Source organism: Salvelinus alpinus, chromosome 9 (genome assembly GCF_045679555.1).
Source record: "Salvelinus alpinus chromosome 9, SLU_Salpinus.1, whole genome shotgun sequence".
NCBI classification, from domain to species: Eukaryota; Metazoa; Chordata; class Actinopteri; order Salmoniformes; family Salmonidae; genus Salvelinus; species Salvelinus alpinus.
Genome location: NC_092094.1, coordinates 60196004 through 60218510, shown reverse-complemented (window position 1 = coordinate 60218510; position 22507 = coordinate 60196004). Strand labels below are relative to the sequence as shown.

The window sequence follows — 22507 nt, the reverse complement described above, 5'->3', positions numbered from 1 at the left end:
TACAGAAACACTGCTAGCGAACCACAACGGTCTCTTGCTAGGTGCGGAATTGAATTAAAAGGCAACTACACACAAATGCTATGTTATGAATCGTTTTTTATATTTTTCTGTCAAAATACTCTGTGAGTTTCTCTCTGAGGTTGCTATCTATAATGTATCTGCCATTTTTTTAAAGTTATTTTTGTTCTCAAAAATAGAAATTTGTTGAACTAAGCCTTTCGTGAACTAACACTCACACTTTTTTCCCCTCTTACTAGCTCTGACTTTGCTGATAGCTACTATATTGAGAAAACATGTACTTACTATGATTGTGATATGTGGTTGTCCCACCTAGCTATCTTAAGACGAATTTACTAACTGTAATTCACTCTGGATAAGAGAGTCTACTGAATGACTAAAATGTCAAATGTATAAAAAAGAGGCATAGTACATTCTTTGTGCATGTCATCCGTCTCTGTGTGGCCCGAGGCCTTAGCTGTGGTCTTATTAGACCCTCTCTCCAGGCACCACTGTGCCGTGTTGGGTTCCCAGGTGCCAGGGCATAGTGGCAGAGGTCTGAGGGGCACCAGGCTGGCACTGTCAGTGGCACACCATCAGACACACAGAACCAGACTGCTTCCATATGCCAACTGTCACACAGCAGGGATTGCTGAACACACACACATTCCGACACACTTACAGACAAGCATAAACACACAGATGCATATTTACACACACACACACACACACACACACACACACACACACACACACACACACACACACACACACACACACACACACACACACACACACACACACACACACAAGATGGAGTGTCTGGTCTAGCTCCATGTAGCTCCCCTCACCTGTTCCAACCCAATGCTGCTAAAGAACGGATACACCATCTCTCAAAGCTTCCAAACAGAGCCAGAGATATACCTTTTGAATTAGTGCACCATTTGATTGATATAACTAGCTAAAAGCGAATAACCTTAGTACTGATGAAGGACCTTGCTCCGAAACGTGTTAGCTTTAAACATTGGAATTATTTTTGTAATAATACTATTTTCAATCTAGGCTATATAATTGATGAAAAAACAGACGACTTCTGGAAGCTGTTAGTTCGTTATGTAGATTATTTCTCACGCTGCATACATAGCCTGAGCGGGATCATCTGTCGGGCAGCAAGAGCGTAGCGCCCAACTGGTTGTCAGTGGAGCAGCTCCCAAAAGAATGACAGCAGTAGGGTACAGTGCCTTCAGAAAGTATTCAAACCCCTCAACATTTTCCACATTTTGTTACAGTATGTTACAAGGTGGGATTAAAATGGATTTAATAGCGATTTTTTTTTTTTTGTCAACGATCTACACAAAATACTCTTATGTCAAAGTGGAAGAAAAATGTGAACAATTGTAAAAAAATAAAATAAATAAAATAAAAAATACACATACACATACAGTAAATGTATATCTTGAATGCATACGTTTTCAACCCCCTGAGTTAGAATCACCTTTGGCAGAGATTACAGCTGTCAGTCTTTCTAGGTAAGTCTCGAAGAGATTTGCACACCTGGATTGTAAAATATTTGCCCATTATTATTATTTTAATTCTGCAAGCTCTGCCAAGTTGGTTGCTTGACAGCCAGTGTCAAGTCTTGCCATACATTTCCAAGCCGATTTAAGTCAAAACTGTAACGAGGAACATTCAATGTCGTCTTGGTAAGCAACTCCAGTGTATATTTGGCATTGTGTTTTAGGTTATTGTCTTGCTGAAAATAAAATTTGGCTCCAAGTGTCTGTTGGAAAGCAGACTGAAACAGGTTTCCTCTTGGATTTAGCCTGTGCTTAGCTCTTTTACATACATTTTTATTTTAAAAACTCCCTAGTCCTTGCCGATGACAAGCATAACAATAACATGATGCATCCACCACTATGCTTGAAAATATGAAGAGTGGTACTCAGTGATTTGAACAAAACACAATATTTTTATTCTGCACAAGCCTCCTACATTTCACTCTGTCATTCATTTTAATATTGTGGAGTAACTACAAAGTTGTTGATCCGTCCTCAGTTTTCTCCTGTCACAGTCGTTCAACTCTGTAACTGTTTTAAAGTATCCATTGGCCTCATGGTGAAATCCCTGAGCAATTTCCTTCCTCTCCGGCAACTGAGTTAGGAAGGACGCCTGGGTGTATTGATTCACCATCCAAAGTGTAATTAATAACTTCACTATGTTCAAAGGGATATTCAATGTCTGCTTTTTTTTACCTATCTAACATTAGGATGATAACATCACCAAAAACACGAAAATAACGTTTTTGGTAACATTATTATTATTTTTACATTATCAACGTTCTACTCACAGTCACTAAAATGCTGTGCACAACGTCTATAACAACCGCCACAGAACGTTCCCCAAAAGTTCTCGTTTGGTTTCCAGGTAAGGTAATAACATCATGTACCAGTAATGTTTTCCCAGCAAACCAAAACTGTTTCTGTGAAAGTTCGCAGAACATTTGTTCGGTTGTGGCAAATGTTCTCATAACACAAAAACTGTCCAGTCGTGCTGATTATTTTGCAATCTTATGATAAAACATGCAGGATTATGTTTATTGTCATGTGTCGTGGATGCAGTATTGATCTGTTCTGGGAATTCTGTCCGGTCTCTGTGAGTCTATGGCAGCCAAGCTGGAAGGGCTGGCTGTTATTTATAGGGCTGTGATTGGTGGGCCAGTGAAGAAGTTATTGCAGGCCTGGCCATTACTCTGACAGAGAGACTCAGGGGGAAGACAAAGAGACAAATTACAGCAGGCCTGTCAGAGAGGCATACAGAGTGACGGGAGGAGAAGTAGGAAAAAGAAGAAGAAGAAGATGAAGAGTATGGGGGTAAGGAAGAGGAGGAGTGAAACAGCTCCCTCTCGTCTTTCTCTCCCGACCCTCCCTCTCTTTCTCTCTTATCCACACTCTCTCTTTCTGTCCACCCCATCTCTCTCTCTCTATCTTGTAGAAAAACTCCAAATCCATAGGAGGCAGATAGTTAGGATGCCACGTGGTTGGTTAGTTTTCTGTGCCTCAACTTGTCTCCCGTTGGTGCTCTGTAGACAGGCAGCTGTGGGACTAGAGACAATAGAGGAGCAGTCACTGCTTTCCATCTCTCCTATGTTAAGAATACAGTTGAAGTCGGAAGTTTACATACACTTAGGTTGGATTCATTAAAACTCGATTCTCAACCACTCCACAAATTTCTTGTTAACAAACTATAGTTTTGGCAACTCGGTTAGGACATCTACTTTGTGCATGACACAAGTAATTTTTCAAAAAACTGTTTACATACAGATTATTTCACTTATAACTCACTGTATCACAATTCCAGTGGGCCAGAAGTTTACATACACTAAGTTGACTGTGCCTTTCAACAGCTTGGAAAATTCCAGAAAATTATGTCATGGCTTTAGAAGCTTCTGATCTGCTAATTGATATAATTTGAGTCAATTGGAGGTGTACCTGTGGATGTAGTTCAAGGCCTACCTTCAAACTCAGTGCCTCTTTGCTTGACATCATGGGAAAATCAAAAGAAATCATTCAAGACCTCAGAAAATAATTGTAGACCTCCACAAGTCTGGTTCATCCTTGGGAGCAATTTCCAAATGCCTGAAGGTATCACGTTCATCTGTACAAACAATAGTATGCAAGTATAAACACCATGGGACCACGCAGCAGTCATACCGCTCAGGAAGGAGATGAACGTACTTTGGTGTGAAAAGTGCAAATCAATCGCAGAGCAACAGCAAAGGACCTTGTGAAGATGCTGGAGGAAACGGGTACAAAAGTATCTATATCCACAGTAAAACGAGTCCTATATCTACATAACCTGAAAGGCCTCTCAGCAAGGAAGAAGCCACTGCTCCAAAACCGCCATAAAAAAGCCAGACTATGGTTTGCAACTGCACATGGGCACAAAGATCATACTTTTTGGAGAAATGTCCTCTGGTCTGATGAAACAAAAATAGAACTGTTTGGCCATAATGACCATTGTTATGTTTGGAGGAAAAAGGGGGATGCTTGCAAGCCGAAGAACACCATCCCAACCGTGAAGCACGGGGGTGGCAGCATCATGTTGTGGGGGTGCTTTGCTGCAGGAGGGACTGGTGCACTTCACAAAATAGATGGCATCATGAGGCAGGATAATTATGTGGATTTATTGAAGCAACATCTCCTGTTCAAATATTTTTTATTGAACACACACAAGAATGGTGTATAGGTATAAAAGACAGGTATACAATTCTTATCTAAACATAAAAGAGCAGACAGAAACAAACATCTCAAGACATCAGTCAGGAAGTTAAAGCTTGGTCGCAAATGGGTCTTCTAAATGGACAATGACCCCATGTCACGCCCTGGCCTTAGTATTATTTGTTTTATTTATTATTTTAGTTAGGTCAGGGTGTGACATGGGGTATGTGTGTATTTTGGGGTATTATATGGTAGAGGGGGTGTTGGTTGTAGTTTATGGTTTTGTGTTGAGTGTATGTATCTAGCTGTGTCTATGGGTGTGTAGTTTACTAGGAAAGTCTATGGTGGCCGGAATGGGTTCTCAATTAGAGACAGCTGATTTCTGTTGTCTCTAATTGGGAGCCATATTTAAGGCTGCCATAGGCTTTTAGCTGTTTGTGGGTCATTGTATATGTATATGTCGACGTAAGTAGTTTGTGTGTGCACTTGCGTTTTAGGTTTCACGATCGTTTGTTGTTTTTGTTAGTGTTGTTTAAGTGTTTCGTGATCATCTTCGTTATATAAATAAAGAAGATGTATTCATATCATGTTGCGCCTTGGTCCTCTCATTCATGTCAACACGATCGTGACAGAATGACCCACCAATCTACGACCAAGCAACATGACCAGCGGCAACAGGAGCAGCGCAAGGAGAAATGGACTTGGGAGGAGATCCTGGACGGTAAAGGACCCTGGGCTCAGCCAGGGGAATATCGCCGTCCCAAGGCGGAGCTGGAGGCAGCGAAGGCAGAGAGGCGCTGGTATGAGGAGGCAGCGCGGCGACGCGGTTGGGAGCCCGAGAGTCAGACCCAAAAATTTCTTGGGGGGGGGCACACGAGGAGTGTGGCAAAGCCGGGTAGGATACCTGAGCCAACTCCCCGTGCTTACCGTGGAGTGAGAGAGCGTCGTACTGGTCAGACACCGTGTTATGCGGTAAAGCGCACGGTGTCCCCAGTACGCGTGCTTAGCCCAGTGCGGGCTATTCCACCTTGCCGCACTGGGAGGGCTAGGTTGGGCATCGAGCCAGATGTCATGAAGCCGGCCCAACGTATCTGGTCTCCAGTCCGTCTCCTCGGGCCGGCATACATGGCACCAGCCTTACGAATGGTGTCCCCGGTTCGCCAGCATAGCCCAGTGCGGGCTATTCCACCTCGCCGCACTGGCAGGGCTACGGGCACCATTCAACCTGGTAAGGTTGGGCAGGCTCGGTGCTCAAGAGCACGTGTCCTCCTTCACGGTCCGGTATACCCGGTGCCACCTCCAAGTACCAGTCCACCGGTGGCAGCCCCCCGCACCAGGCTGTCTCTCCGGGTTCTCTCTCCAGCTGCTCCCACCTGTCCAGCGCTGTCAGAGCTTTCCTCCTCTCCAGCGCAGCCAGTGCCTATACCACGCACCAGGCCTACTGTGCGCCTCAGCAGGGCAGAGTCGGCCGTCTGCCCAACGCCTTCTGCACTGCCGGTCTGCCCAGCGCCGTCTGAGCCATCTGTCTGCCCAGCGCCGTCGGAGCCATCTGTCTGCCCAGCGCCGTCGGAGCCATCTGTCTGCCCAGCGCCGTCGGAGCCATCTGTCTGCCCAGCGCCGTCTGAGCCCGTCTGCCCAGCGGCGCCTGAACTGCCCGTCTGCCCAGCGGCGCCTGAACTGCCCGTCTGCCCAGCGGCGCCTGAACTGCCCGTCTGCCCAGCGGCGCCTGAACTGCCCGTCTGCCCAACGGCGCCTGAACTGCCCGTCTGCCATGAGCCTGCAAAGCTGCCCGTCTGCCATGAGCCTGCAAAGCCGCCCGTCTGCCAAGAGCCTACAGAGCCTTCCGCCAGACCGGATCAGCCAGAGCCTTCCGCCAGACCGGGTCAGCCAGAGCCTTCCGCCAGACCGGATCAGCCAGAGCCTTCCGCCAGACCGGATCAGCCAGAGCCTTCCGCCAGACCGGATCAGCCAGAGCCTTCCGCCAGACCGGATCAGCCAGAGCCTTCCGCCAGACCGGATCAGCCAGAGCCTTCCAGCCAGGACCTGCCAGAGCCGTCCAGCCAGGACCTGCCAGAGTCCCTCAGCCGGGACCTGCCGGAGTCCCTCAGCCGGGACCTGCCGGAGTCCCTCAGCCGGGACCTGCCGGAGTCCCTCAGCCGGGACCTGCCGGAGTCCCTCAGCCGGGACCTGCCGGAGTCCTTCAGCCCGGTGCTGCCCCTTATCCCGGTGCTGCCCCTTATCCCGGTGCTGCCCCTTATCCCGGTGCTGCCCCTTATCCCGGTGCTGCCCCTTATGACTATGGTGGGGTGGGGACCACGACCAGTGCCGGAGCCGCCGCCGTGGAAGGAAGCCCACCCAGACCCTCCCCTAGACTATGTGCTGGTGCGCCCGGAGTTCGCACCTTAAGGGGGGGGTTATGTCACGCCCTGGCCTTAGTATTATTTGTTTTATTTATTATTTTAGTTAGGTCAGGGTGTGACATGGGGTATGTGTGTATTTTGGGGTATTATATGGTAGAGGGGGTGTTGGTTGTAGTTTATGGTTTTGTGTTGAGTGTATGTATCTAGCTGTGTCTATGGGTGTGTAGTTTACTAGGAAAGTCTATGGTGGCCGGAATGGGTTCTCAATTAGAGACAGCTGATTTCTGTTGTCTCTAATTGGGAGCCATATTTAAGGCTGCCATAGGCTTTAGCTGTTTGTGGGTCATTGTATATGTATATGTCGACGTAAGTAGTTTGTGTGTGCACTTGCGTTTTAGGTTTCACGATCGTTTGTTGTTTTTGTTAGTGTTGTTTAAGTGTTTCGTGATCATCTTCGTTATAAAATAAAGAAGATGTATTCATATCATGTTGCGCCTTGGTCCTCTCATTCATGTCAACACGATCGTGACACCCCAAGCATACTTCCAAAGTTGTGTCAAAATGGCTTAAGGACAACAAAGTCAAGGTATTGGAGTGGCCATCACAAAGCCCTGACCTCAATCCTAAAGAAAATTTGTGGGCAGACCTGAAAAAGCATGTGCGAGCAAGGAGGCCTACAAACCTGACTCAGTTACACCTGCTCTGTCAGGAGGAATGGGCCAAAATTCACCCAACTTATTGCAGGAAGGTTGTGGAAGGCTACCCGAAACGTTTGACCCAAGTTAAACAATTTAAAGGCAATGCTACCAAATAATAATTGAGTATATGTAAACTTCTGGGAATGTGATGAAAGAAATAAAAGCTGAAATAAATCATTCTCTTTACTATTATTCTGACATTTCACATTCGTAAAATAAAGTGGTGATCTTAACTGACCTTAAACAGGGAATTTTTACTTGGATTAAATGTCAGGAATTGTGAAAAACGGAGTTTAAATGTATTTAGCTAAGGTGTATGTAAACTTCCGACTTCAACTGTACATAGGATTTATATAAATTCAAAGACAAATGGCACCTTACTCCCTTAATAGTGCATGAGTTTTTAACAGAGTCCTATGGGCCCTGATCAAAAGTAGTGCACTATATAGGGAATAGGGTGCCATTTGGGATGTACCCCATACTCTCTCAGTAGCCTCACGAGTCAGGCTTCAGAGTCAAACTTAGTCTACTGAATGACACCTGGATACACTAGACTATATCCTCCAGAACACTTGACTGTACAGTCCACAGTCATCTCAGTGCCTTTAATACAGTTATATAAAGCAAAGCATGACAGCCAGCATGTCATTATAGGGAGTGGTAGATTATCAATCATAGACAGTGTCATGTAAAGGGTCAAAGACGGATGGAAATGTTGACAATAAACAACATACAGGTAGCTAGAGTTTATTATGATTTATAATGGGAGATCATAGTGAGTCATGTAATGGCTGATTAGTCTTAAAGGGACATTACACTCCAAAAGTGTAATTTATTAATTGATGGCCTCATACTTAGTTGTTCTTCTCTCTGTGTGAATAGTCTCCCTGCTGCAGGGGAAATATGGCAGCACGAGTTTTGTGTATTTGGATGATGACTCCCGTAAAATTATTAGGCCAGTATACAATAGTACAGTCTACGGAATCCATGCCTGGGTCTTCAGTAGAAATTCATAGGGAGAGGACCACTGCACTGATCTAAAATATATCACTCCAGACATGCAGCGTGGTGTCATAGATTAGACGTGACATAGTAAATGTAAATCCGGGACACTCGAATTAGTATGATATGTTATGTTTGGTGTCGTTACATACAGTGATCAGCCGTCATTCCACGCAGTGATTATATATATTTATATATATATATATATCAGTGCCAGTCAAATGTTCGGACGACACAACTACTCATTCAAGGGTTTTTCTTTATTTGTACTATTTCTACATTGTAGAATAATAGTGAAGACATCAAAACTATAAATAACAATATGGAATCATGTAGTAACCCAAAAAGTGTTAATCAAATAAAAAAATATTTTATATTTGAGATTCTTCAAAGTAGCCACCCTTTGCCTTGATGACAGCTTCACACAATGTTGGCATTCTCTCAACCATCTTAATGAGGTAGTCACCTGGAATGCATTTCAATTAACAGGTGTGCCTTGTTAAAAGTACATTTGTGGAATTTCTTATCTTCTTATTGCATTTGAGCCAATCAGTTGTGATGTGACAAGGTAGGGGTGGTATACAGAAGATAGCCCTATTTAGTAAAAGACCAAGCCCATATCATGGCAAGAACAGCTCAAATAATCAAAGAGAAACAACAGTCCATCATTACTTTAAGACATGAAGGTCAGTCAATCCGGAAAATTTCAAGAACTTCATAAATTTCATAAAGTGCAGTCGCAAAACCATCAAGCGCTATGATGAAACTGGCTCTCATGAGGACCACCACAGGAATGAAAGACCCAGAGTTACCTCTGCTGCAGAGGACACGTTCTTTAGAGTTAACTGAAACTCAGATTGAAGCCCAAATAAATGCTTCACAGACAACCGTTCTTTTATTTTTTTGTACCATCATCTTTGAAATGCAACAGAAAGGCCATAATGTATTATTCCAGCCCAGGTGCAATTTAGTGTATGTGCAAAGTTTTAGACTGGTCCAATGAACCATTGTATTTCTGTTCAAAGTTTTGTATCAAGACTGCCCAAATGTGCCTAAATGGTTTATTAATAACTTTTCATGTTCAAAATTGTGCACTCTCCTCAAACAATAGCATGGTATTCTTTCACTGTAATAGCTACTGTAAATTGGACAGTTCAGTTAGATTAACAAGAATTTAAGCTTTCTGCCAATATCAGATATGTCTATGTCCTGGGAAATTTTCTTGTTACTTACAACCTCATGCTAATCGCATTAGCCTACGTTAGCTCAACCGTCCCGTGGAAGGGACACCGATCCCGAAGTTTTAACTGCACCTCAGATTGCAGCCCAAATAACAGACACATCTCAACATCAACAGTTCAGAGGAGACTACATGAATCAGGCCTTCATTTTCAAATTGCTGCAAAGAAACCACTACTAAAGGACACCAATAAGAAGAAGAGACTTGTTTGGGCCAAGAAAGATGAGCAATGGACATTAGACCGGTGGAAATCTGTCCTTTGGTCTTATGAGTCCAAATTTGAGATTTTTGTTCCAACCGCTGTGTCTTGGTGAGACGCAGAGTAGGTGAACGGATGATCTCTGTGTGGTTCCCACCGTGAAGCATGGAAGAGGAGGTGTGATGGTGTGGGTGTGCTTTGCTGGTGACACTGTCAGTGATTTCATTAGAATTAAAGGAACACTTAAAACCAGCATGGCTACCACAGCATTCTGCAGCGATACACCATCCCATCTGGTTTAGTGGGACTATCATTTGTTTTTCAACAGGACAATGACACAAAACACACTTCAGGCTGTGTAAGGGCTATTTGACCAAGAAGGAGAGTGATGGAGTGCTGCATCAGATGACCTGGCCACAATCACCTGACCTCCATCCAATTGTGATGGTTTGGGATGAGTTGGACCGCAGAGTGAAGGAAAAGCAGCCAACAATTGCCCAGTATATATGGGATCTCCTTCAAGACTGTTGGAAAAAGCGTTCCTCATGAAGCTGGTTGAGAAATTGTCAAGAGTGTGCGAATCTGTCATCAAGGCAAAGGGTGGCAACTTTGAAGAATCTAAAATATATTTAGATTCTTGAGAATACAGGGGGTAATATTTTCGCATTAGCATAATTTGCTCTACAGATTAAACTGCCTCTTATTCAATTATTGCTCTTACTATATGCATATAAATCATACCATTGGAAAGAAAACAATCCCTAGTTTCTAAAACCGTTTCAATTTTGTCTCTGAGTGATACAGAAGTCATTCAACAGCACTTTCCATGACCAAGAACATAAAATCAAGATGTGTTATGCTGGCTTCAAAGCTCTGCCTATATATGGTCGTGCCCCCTATGACCAGAAACACACCTCATTCGCCTTCCTCTGGTTGTCAAGATGACGTCAGAGGAGAAATTCTTTGTTTATCTGGGACTGACGTGAAATAGGACCCATTTCTTTGGCGTGACCGACAACTTCCGGACATCTGAATTTTCGAATTTGAGCTGCGTTGGTGTACTGTTTTGCTGGCGTTATGTATGCAAACTATCTCCGTGTCGAATTTTGTTTGATACATGTGACCATATCATCGTAATGTATGTTTTTTCAATATAGTTTAATCAGATTATTTGAATTTTTCCGGGAGTTTTTCGGTGTACCGTTGTCGGATTGTATTTACGTTTGAGAAATTCGTGCCACTCGACCGGTACCTGTGCTAAATGGAGTGGGCAAGGAAGAATTCTGAACGGAACCAACGACTCATCTTGACAAAGGACACTTTGATCAACATTCTGATGAAAGATCAGCCATAGTAAGACCCAATTTACGATTTTATATCATATCTGTTGTGCATGTGAACTGGACGTGGGCGCCTAGCCGAATCTGCCTGGTAAAAATATCGTGTCCTCCGCTAACGTGGTTAGCTAATAGATTTACATATTCTGTCTTCCCTGTAAAACATTTTAAAAATCTGAAATGGTGGCTTTATTCACAAGACCTGTATCTTTCATCTGGTGTCTTGGACTTGTGATTTAATGATATTTAGATGCTACAAGTTACTTGTGACGCTATGCTAGCTGTGCTAATCAGTGGGGTGAGTTGGGGGGTGCTACCGGATCAGGGTTGGTGACTCGTGAGAAGTTAACACTTTTCTGGGTTACTACATGATTCCATATGTGTTATTTCATAGTTTTGATGTCTTCACTAAAATTATAAAAAATAAAGAAAAACCCTTGAATGAGTAGGTGTGTCCAGACTTCTGACTGGTACTGTATATATACAGTGCATTCGGAAAGTATTCAGACCCCTTGACTTTTTCCACATGGTGTTTCCTTTCAGCCTTATTCTAAAATAGATTAAATCGTTTTTTCCCCTCGTCAATCTACACACAATACCCCAGAATGACGAAGCAAAAACGTCATTATTTGGGGAGTTTCTCCTATTCTTCTTTACAGATCCTCTCAAGCGCTGTCAGCTTGGATGGGTAGCGTCACTGCACAGCTATTTTCAGGTCTCTCCAGAGATATTCCATCGGGTTCAAGTCCGGGCTCAGGCTGGGCCACTCAAGGCCATTCAGAGACTTGTCTTGAAGCCACTCCTGCGTTGTGTGTTTTTCCTTGGATTAAATGGCACATTTGCACATTTGTGGCCTGCTGGAGGTCATTTTGCAGGGCTCTGGCAGTGCTCCTCCTTGCACAAAGGCGGAGGTAGCGGTCCTGCTGCTGGGTTGTTGCCCTCTTACGGCCTCCTCCACGTCTCCTGATGTACTGGCCTGTCTCCTGGTAGCGCCTCCATGCTCTGGACACTACGCTGACAGACACAGCAAACCTTCTTGCCACAGCTCGCATTGATGTGCCATCCTGGATGAGCTGCACTACCTGAGCCACTTGTGTGGGTTGTAGACTCCGTCTCATGCTACCACTAGAGTGAAAGCACCGCCAGCATTCAAAAGTGACCAAAACATCAGCCAGGAAGCATAGGAACTGAGAAGTGGTCTGTGGTCACCACCTGCAGAATCACTCCTTTATTGGGGATGTCTTGCTAATTGCCTATAATTTCCACCTTTTGTCTATTCCATTTGCACAACAGCATGTGAAATGTATTGTCAATCAGTGTTGCTTCCTAAGTGGACAGTTTTGATTTCACAGAAGTGGGATTGACTTGGAGTTACATTGTGTTGTTTAAGTGTTCCCTTTATTTTTTTGAGCAGTGTATATAGAGTAGGGGTTGGTATTGCTCTCTAGTTGTGCCGTGATTGGCTCAGTGTTCTGTCATTCATGGGGACACTACGCCACCGCAAAATCTACAGGGAGAACTTCAAGCCCTTTGGGTGCTGCCATAGAGTTACATTAGAAGTGCCCATCCAAGAATGCTCAAGGTCATTGGCCACAGATAAAATGATGTCAAATCACGTTATATCTACCATAGCTTTAATTGGTTTTGTCATGTCAACATCATACATTTCAAAATCTTAGCAAGCAAGCTAGAAAGCACTCATTGTTATGAATCAAGTCAACAATCTTCTGGAAAATCATTTTCAATCCTTGTCATATGAAGAGAAATTAGAGATAAAACATATCGGTGGTCATCGGCTATTGGACATAAACATTATACAACAAGTTGGAAATCGCAAATTCAACAATGAGTGGCTTGTAAGGAATCAGTGGCTAACTGCAAGCATTGCAAAGCATTCACTAGCCTGCCATTCAGTGGAGCGGGTGTGTGGTCCAACTCTGGGTTTAAGGGTCTCTTTTCCAAGCTTAAAACGATAAACATTCACATGCAACACAATGGGCCAGAAAAGGTTGAATACATTGGCCATGATGTCTCTTCTTCTTGTTGTTTTCCTTTAGTAGTGGTTTCTCTGCGGCAATTCGACCATGAAGGCCTGATTCACGCAGTCTCCTCTGAACAGTTGATGTTGAGATGTGTCTGTTACTTGAACTCTGTGAAGCATTTATTTGGGCTTCAGTTTCTGAGGCTGGTAACTCTAATGAATGTTATCCTCTAACTCTGGGTTTTCCTTTCCCGTGGCGGTCCTCATGAGATCCAGTTTCATCATAGCGCTTGATGCTTTTGCGATGGCACTTGATGAATGTCTTAAATGTCTTAAAGTAATGATGGACTCTTTGCTTATTTGAGCAGTTTTTGCCATAATAAGGACTTGGTCTTTTCCCAAATAGGGCTATCTTCTGTATACCCCCCCCCCCCCCCACCCATCTTGTCACAACACAACTGATTGGCTCAAACACATTAAAAAGGAAAGAAATTCCACAAATTACCTTTTAAGAAGGCAATTGTTCTACAATGTAGAAAATAGTAAAAATAAAGAAAAACCCTTGAATGAGTAGGTGTTCTAAAGCTTTTGACAGGTACTGTACATCACAGAAGACTGAAATATAACACAACTGTTTGACATAGAAACACCAGCAATTCCAGCTGTTAAAAAAAATAATATGAATAACATTCCACCCATGAGGCCTCTAGTTATTTGATTGCAGGAAAGGGCTATGGCAAAAATGAAAGTTGGTTGGGTGGGCTTATAACGCGAATGTCTAGCAACCCGAAGGTTGGGAGTTCAAATGTCATCACGGACAACTTTAACATTTTAGCTAATTAGCAGTTTTTCAACTACTTACTACTTTTTAGCTACTTTGCAACTACATATCATGTTAGCTAACCCTTCCTCTAACCCTTTAACCAAACTCCCTAACCCTTTAATCTGACTCCTTACCCTAACCGCTACACTCTTAGAAAAATGGGTTCCAAAAGCGTTTTTTGGCTTTCCCAATAGGTGAACCCTTTTTGGTTCCAGGTAGAACACTTTTAGGTTCTATATTGCAACTTTTTTTCTAAGAGTGTAACCTTGCTTAAATTAGCAAGCTAGCTATTGCTAGCCACCTAGCTAGAATTCTTAACAGATCATACATTAACCCTCCTGCTGTGTTCCGGTCAAATTGGACCGATTTACAAGTTTTCTCTCTGAAAAATGTAGTTCATTTAATCTGATTGTCATAAGGTTCCATGACTTTGTCCACACAGGGCATCTGAACACACAAAATACATTTAGATGATTTTTATAACATTTTGTGTGTTTTATTTAACTGCTGTACACCTGTGGTGTTCCCGGTCAAAAATGACCGGTCATTAGAAATTAATGGGTGAGACTACAATTAGTGTATAAAATTGAGTTCAGGCACATGCCCATTCATCAGATGGACACACTTCCTCTCCCATACCCCCACATGCATGTACTGTATGTTTGAGCACACACACACACACACACACACACACACACACACACACACACACACACACACACACCTCGCACAGTGGCAGACCACGTGTAACAACACCTGCACAGGATCGGTACATCCGAACATCCCACCTGCGGGACAAGTACAGGATGACAACAACAACTGCCCGAGTTACACCAGGGACGCACAATCCCTCCATTAGTGCTCAGACTGTCCGCAATAGGCTGAGAGAGGCTGGACTGAGGGCTTGTAGGCCTGTTGTAAGGCAGGTCCTCACCAGACATCACCGGCAACAATGTTGCCTATGGGCACAAACCCACCGTCGCTGGACCAGACAGGACTGGCAAAAAGTGCTCTTCACTGACGAGTCGCGGTTTTGTCTCACCAGGGGTGATGATCGGATTCGTGTTTATCGTCGAAGGAATGAGCGTTACACCGAGGCCTGTACTCTGGAGCGGGATCAATTTGGAGGTGGAGGGTCCGTCATGGTCTGGGGCATTGTGTCACAGCATCATCGGACTGAGCTTGTTGTCATTGCAGGCAATCTCAATGCTGTGCGTTACAGGGAAGACATCCTCCTCCCTCATGTGGTACCCTTCCTGCAGGCTCATCCTGACATGACCCTCCAGCTTGACAGTGTCACCAACCATGCTGCTAGTTCTCTGCAGGATTTCCTGCAAGACAGGAATGTCAGTGTTCTGCCATGGCCAGCGAAGAGCCCGGATCTCAATCCCATTGAGCATGTCTGGGACCTTTTGGATCGGAGGGTGAGGGCTAGGGCCATTCCCCCCAGAAATGTCAGCTAACTTGCAGGTGCATTGGTGGAAGAGTGGGGTAACATCTCACAGCAAGAACTGGCAAATCTGGTGCAGTCCATGAGGAGGAGATGCATTGCAGTACTTAATGCAGCTGGTGGCCACACCAGATACTGACTGTTACTTTTGATTTTGACCCCCCCCCTTTGTTCAGGGACACATTATTCAATTTCTGTTAGTTACATGTCTGTGGAACTTGTTCAGTTTATGTCTCAGTTGTTGAATCTTAGGTTCATACAAATATTTACACATGTTAAGTTTTCTGAAAATAAACGCAGTTGACAGTGAGAGGACGTTTATTTTTTTGATGAGTTTAGAACTTTTCTCGCAGCTCTGATATATAAAGCTTTTTTGAGGCCTTGCTCACAACATTGTGGCAGCACAATGACCAAATGATATACTGTATGTGTGTATGATCATATATTCGATCATGACACTGGTGAGGAGGAGAGGGTCCTTGTTAAACTTTGACACAAAGTAGTCTGTGATAAATAGCACAATATGTTTCATCTGAGTATTTGTTATAGTCAAAATAATCCATACATTATGCTTTTTTTACTCAAAAACGAGTTCTATGAACTCAGGACATTGAGGCCTGCAGGCCATAAATAGCAAATACATGTTCAAAAATGGTCATGTTCATAAGAGCTTAATTTGAGAAAAAGATCTAACACAACATTAGGTGATAATATATGTATTATTATGGATTTATAATCAGCTATAATGGGGCGGTCATTTTGGACCGGGAACACCGAATTAATTAACATGAAACGAACACAACAGGAGGGTTAAGCAAATTCGTAACATATAATATGCATTGTAATTCGTAACATATCATGCAAAATGGATGATGGCCATCCACAAATTAATACATACCATATGAAACGTAACATATTATACGAAATAGAGTTCCTCGGATTTACGTACAGAATAATACAAAATGCTCTGAGACCAGGTTGAGACATGGAGTCACAGGTAGCCGAGCGGTTAGAGAGGCGAGCCAGCAACCGGAGTTGCCAGTTTGAATCATGGGTCCGACAACAAAAATCTGTCGTGAAGTGAGCTGGCAACTGGAGTGTTGCTGGTATCAAATCATTGATGCCTGCCATTGTGCCCTTGAGCAAGGCACTTACTCCTCTCCAAAACCTGTATATTTATGTACGTGTATGTACTGTTTCCCACGTTATTGAGGTGTATCATTTGTATTGAGTCACACTACTGTAATGCTTTATCCACTGACACATGGATTGTGGTATTAGGTATACACTGATGGGCTGTTGTTGGGAACATTGTGTCTCAGTTTCTTCCTCCCAAGGGGATTTTCAATGTCAGCCGGTGCGACTGGCTCGTCAGCTGGAGCGACGCTCAGCCATTTGTCAGTGCCAAGCCAACTGGCAAGCTGAGGCTTCCCACAATGTAAAAAGCAACATTCCCAGAAAGATGTGTGTGTCCCGTAGGAGATGGGCTGCTGTATTCTGGTGCTGATAACAGAATGGAGAGGAGACGTTGGTTTTGAAAAAGCTCTTTATTTAACCGTTATTAATAACCTCTCTTTCTCTCTTTCGCTCTCTCTTTCGCTCTCTCTCTTTCATGCTCTCTCCTTCTCTCTGTATCTCTCTCTCCCTCTCTACTTATGTCTTTCTTCTAGACATACAGTATATGCCGAATCCATAGGAAGAGCCTTCAAATATTCCTCTCTTTTCTCTAAATCAACACCAGGCATAGTGTGTGTGTGTGTGTGTGTGTTTGTGCGTGCGTGTGTGAGCTGCTGTGAGAGGAATGTAGCTCAGAGCTATATATAGGACAGATCCTGGAGGGAAGAATGAAGTGAGAGAGAGAGGGAGGGAGGGAGGGATAGAAAAAGAAAGAGGGGATATAGAGAACGGAAAAGAGAGAGATAGAAAAGACAGAGAGAGGAAAGAGAAATGGAGAGGGAGGGAGGGAAGGAAGGAAGAGATGGAAGAGACAGAGAAAAGAGCGATAGTGGTAGAGAGATGGGGAAGCATCAGAGTACCTACGGACATCCCGTCATGGTGTGCGTGTGTAGCAGTATTGCTTCCATGCCTCTCCTCGCCCCGAACCAGGGACCCTCTGCACACATCGACAACAGCCACCCTCGAAATATCGTTACCCATCGCTCCACAAAAGCCACGGCCCTTGCAGAGCAAGGGGAGCAACTACTTCAAGGTCTCAGAGCGAGTGACGTCACCGATTGAAACGATATTAGCGCACACCACCGCTAACTAGCTAGCTGTTTCACATCGGTTACACGTGGAAGCATAGCAGAAATAGAGTCAGGATGTGTCCCAAATGGCACCCTATTCCCTATGAATGCACTATGTAGGGAATATGGTGCCATTTGGTACGTAACCTCAATGTGGGATCTGCTACAGGAATACCTCTCTCTACACATGGTACTGGAGATAGCAGACATCATGGGCTCAATGTGTTACAATTTAGATTTGTCAGTAGAAAATCACATATAGTTTGTGGTCCTGTGTAGCTCAGCTGGTAAGAACATGGTGCTAGCAATGACAAGCTTGTGCGTTCAATTCCCGCAAGATTCACATGCGAAAAAAATAATACACTTTTGGAAAATGTCGCATAATATTATGTTATTAACACGTGACTTCTGAATCATGTGTCAAGTCACTCTATCCAGGACACACTGCTGGGCTACTCAAACGCACTTCTGAAAGTGCAGTCTGAAAACCGCTTTCTGTACCAATTGAACTATATATTGACCTTGAGTAAAGAACGTGTCTGTTTCCCAATAATGAATGACAGATCCTTGAGTGACTCTGATACTGGTCAAAATACATTATGTTCCCTCTCTCTCTCTCTCTCTCCCTCTCTCTCTCACTCTCTCTTTTCCCTCCATTTCTCCCATTTTTGCCTCCCTCCGTTGTTTACTACTTTTGGTAAACAAGCACGCAGTGTGTGACCAGAAAAGCTATACTGTAAGTATTCTATAGTATTTTAGCATCCCAGTGTTTAAGCATCCCAAAACGTATTACTATCTCCTCTAGCCTCCGCAGAATTGCATTGGGTTTAATGTAATTGCTGTAGATAAAGTGAATAGTGGCTTATTCATGTTTTGTCAGGCAGGGAAAAAAATACAACCTAAAATAGGATTGCTTTTAAAAAGCCAAAGGAAATCTATTAAAAGCTTTGCATGGTACATATTTACACTGGGACATCCTGGTATCAGCTAAATCCTTTACCATCCTCTCCCATCCCTGTCCCATTGCTTTCTCTCCTCTCCTCTCTCCTCTCTCCTCTCTCCTCTCCTCTCCTCTCCTCTCCTCTCCTCTCCTCTCCTCTCCTCTCCTCTCCTCTCCTCTCCTCTCCTCTCCTCTCCTCTCCTCTCCTCTCCTCTCCTCTCCCAGCCCTGTCCCTCTCTCCACCACTCCATCCTTATCTCCAATCCCTGTCCCCCTTTCTACCACACTCACCTCTCGCTACTATTTTCTCTCTCTCTCTCCTTTCTCTCTCTCTCTCGCTCTCTCTCACACACACAACCACACACTCAGTAAAGGACTAGAGTGCAGCAGATTTGTAAACAAATCACTTATGCTTTATTCATGATTCATAATCGCTGCTCGGCTGATATCGCGCAGGGCGGCTAGAATGCAGCGCCCGTACAGAAATGAGTAGGACCCCGGTCAGGCCGTCCACGAGAATGCCTGTGTGACACTACTCAAACGTGACTTTTTACCATCAACAGCAGCAGTCGCCATGGGCAGGAATGTGGAATCGGAAAGGGATGCTTCCCCTTCCGTTTGGCCTCTCGAACCTTTCTTGTTTGTTGGTTTTGTTTGATGGTTTTCTGATTCGCCGGGCAGAGTAGGGTTATCAAACTAGGTTTAGTTTAGCCTGGCATGGAATGATGTCACCTTCACTGAGAGATTAAGTAACTGCTCCCCCTGAAACATAAAGGCATTTTTTCTGGATACAGATTAAGCCTCGTTTTACACTAATAAGCACTTTCAATGGTGAGTCCAAGTCAGTAGGATAAATATGTGTTTTGGAAACTGGTCCTATACGTTAACAGTTTATAATTGCAGTTTACTTCTGATAGTATCTGTAACTTGACGAGTGTAGGTGGAAATATGGTATTACATCCTGGGGCGAATTACAACCCGTAACAGAGGTTGTTCGGTGAATATCCCAAGCATCATGAATAACCTTGTTTGAGACTTGAAGACTTACATTAGCTCCCCATATTGTACAGAGAACTCCGATTTTAAAGTCCGGTGCCAACCCATCTCTGGTGAATATCAGATGTAAATGAAACAATGTGATTATTAAAAATTCTGCCCTGCTTGATCCTCTGTCTGACGAGAGACACGGGATTTCGTGGCTGCCGTCGAAACAGAGTTAGACGGCGGTGTGGTGTGTGTTTTACGTTTCAGGTTTTATTAGTCATATGAACGGGATACACATGGTATATACCGTCCAAATAAATGCTTACCGGAAGGTTCCTTCTCGACAATGCAACAACAATAAGAAATAATACAAGATAAGACTACAAACATAAAGTAAATGGCTCAGTAGAATAGAATATACATTTTTACATAAGCATAATACAGCAAGGCACAATTTATAGTCCAATATTTACACGTGTATTGGGGAAGGGGGGATTGGGGGAGCAAGTGTTTAAATTGTGCAGTATTTAGCAATCATAATAAGATTCTTCTAGCAGCGTGTGTGTGTGTGTGTGTGTGTGTGGGGGGGGGGGGGGGGGTGTACAGCATGTCTGTGGGTGTGCGTGAGTGAGTGCATGTGTGCTAAGGTGCGTAGAATCAGAGCAGGTGGTCAGTCCAGTTCAAGTGTTCAGCAGTCTGATGACTTGTAAATAGAAACTGTTTCTGAGCCTGTTGTATTTTTATATTCCGTACAGGCTTCCTTCTTTTCACTCTGTCAATTAGGTTAGTATTGTGGCATTGGAAAATGTCCCTATTCTTTGTGGTTTAATCTGTGTTTGAATTTCACTTTTCGACTGAGGGACCTTACAGATAATTGTGACCGACTGGCTCGATTCAGTTATATGTAGCAAAATTTGAAATTGTGTTTTTTACATTGGATAAAAGTAGAGACTCGGGGCTAGAAAATGGTACAGTACCAGTCAAATGTTTGGACACACCTACTCATTCAAGGGTTTTTCTTTATTTTACTATTTTCTACATTGTAGAATAATAGTGAAGACATCAAAACTATGAAATAACACATATAGAATCATGTAGTAACCAAAAAACTGTTAAACAAATCAAAATATATTTTATAATTGAGATTCTTCAAAGTAGCCTCCCTTTGCCTTGATGACCGCTTTGCACACTCTTGGCATTCTCTCAACCAGCTCCATGAGGTAGTCACCTGGAATGCATTTCAATTAACAGGTGTGCCTTGTTAAAAGTTAATTTGTGGAATTTCTATCATTGTTCCCACCCATTCAAATTATGAAATATATATTGTTCCAAAGTCAATTTATTTGATGTTCTGTAGTTTTGGGCTGTAAACTCTTCCTTGGGTACACAGACATTCCAGTCTCTCACACTAGAGACCAGAAAGGAGTTGGGCAGCTGCCTTCTTATTTACAATGGGCATGAGGTCATAACCCCCCCCCCCCCCCCCCCCCCTGCACATCAATTTCTTTATACCTCTCCCGCTCTGCGGAGAGATATCTCTGTAGAACTGTGATCCACTGTAATCAGATCCTCACAGGCCAGTCATGACATCTGTCTGTCTGTGTGTGCATACGTGCACACACAGACGTGCGCTCATGTTAGTGTATGCCTGTGTGTCCGTGTGAGTGTGCATGGGCGTGTGTCTGTGAATGTGTGCATTTGTGTGTGTGTTTGTGCGTGAACGGATGGATGTGTGTCTGTACATGTCCAGGCTGTATCACATCCAGCTGTGATTGGGAGTCCCATAGGGCGTCGCACAATTGGCTCAGTGTCGTCCGGGTTTGGCCAGGGTAGGCCGTCATTGTAAATAAGAATTTGTTCGTAACTGACTTGCCTAGTTAAATAAAGGTTAAATAAAAAATTTAATAAATATGCATGCTTGTGTATGTGCGTGTGTCCGTTTCTGCGTCTGTGTGTTCTGTGTGTGTGTGTGTGTGTGTGTGTGTGTTTTTGTGTATGCTTCACCACCCCCTGCTGTTTACCCATAGGCTGCAGTGTATGCGAGGGACTCAAACCAGTCACCCTTAATTTCCCTTTATGTTCTGATGACACACAAACCTTCTGAGTCTGTTATGTCTTCTGATGTGTGTGCTCCAAACTCTCTGGCCTCAGAGCGTCCTCTGTTTCCCCTCATGCAGCCTAGCTAATGCAGACAAATGTCAAACTCTGGGGCTGGTCTTTTTCTGCCGGAGCTGTCTTAGACACACAATGTTCAGGCTCAGCTCTGAGTTTCTCTTATTTTGTCAGTGTCAAATGCTCTGATGCCCGTCCCTGAGGGAAGTGGAGGGGATCACTATGCTAGAATCCATGGTATTATAGATTGGTAGAAATAACAGTAATGGCTTGATCATCACACCATGTGTGCTACTCAGTTGTAGTGTTTTGAGTAAGGTTAGAGTTATTAGGTTATTAGGTCAGTTGTTTTGAAGTGATGAACAGAAAGTGAACCTATGTGGCTTCGTTGGTAAGAGTGTGATGCTAGCCATGCCGATGCTGCTCGTTCAGTTCCCTAAAGGATCACACACACACACACACTGAAAACATATGTACTCACTGTACTATAAGTCAGGATAAAAATGTCTGTTAAGCAACAGTACAGTACAGTATTGTTATTGTTATTATTTTAACGAATCCCTTCTCTCTCTGGTCTCTCTCTCTCTCTCTCTCTCCACAGTTCAAAGGGCAGGCCAACCTCCATGTGTTTGAGGACTGGTGTGGCTCGTCTGTAGCCCAGCTCCGAAAGAACCTGCATTTCCCTCTATATCCCCATGTGAGTATACTGTAAAACTCTGTCTGTTTGTCCGTCCGTCTGCCTTCTCTGTGTCTGTCCGTCCGTCCGTCAGACATGTCCAGGTCTTCATCTTATGGTATGTACACGTCTATCATTCCAGACGAGAACTACGGTGAAGAAGCTGGCTGTGGCTCCAAAATGGAAGAACTACGGCCTCCGAATATTTGGTTTCATCCATCCGTACAGAGATGGTGAGTACCCAC

The 22507-nt window shown here is 43.8% G+C and overlaps 1 protein-coding gene across 1 annotated transcript in view; it reads left to right on the top strand.

Moving 5' to 3' along the window:
- Positions 1–22507, top strand: part of b4galnt4a (beta-1,4-N-acetyl-galactosaminyl transferase 4a) — a 449845-nt gene that overhangs the window by 279279 nt on the left and 148059 nt on the right. Inside the window, exons 4-5 of the mRNA XM_071326839.1 lie at positions 22188–22283; positions 22405–22495. Coding sequence (XP_071182940.1) covers positions 22188–22283; positions 22405–22495 — 187 coding nt within the window. The remainder of the gene's footprint in view (positions 1–22187; positions 22284–22404; positions 22496–22507) is intronic.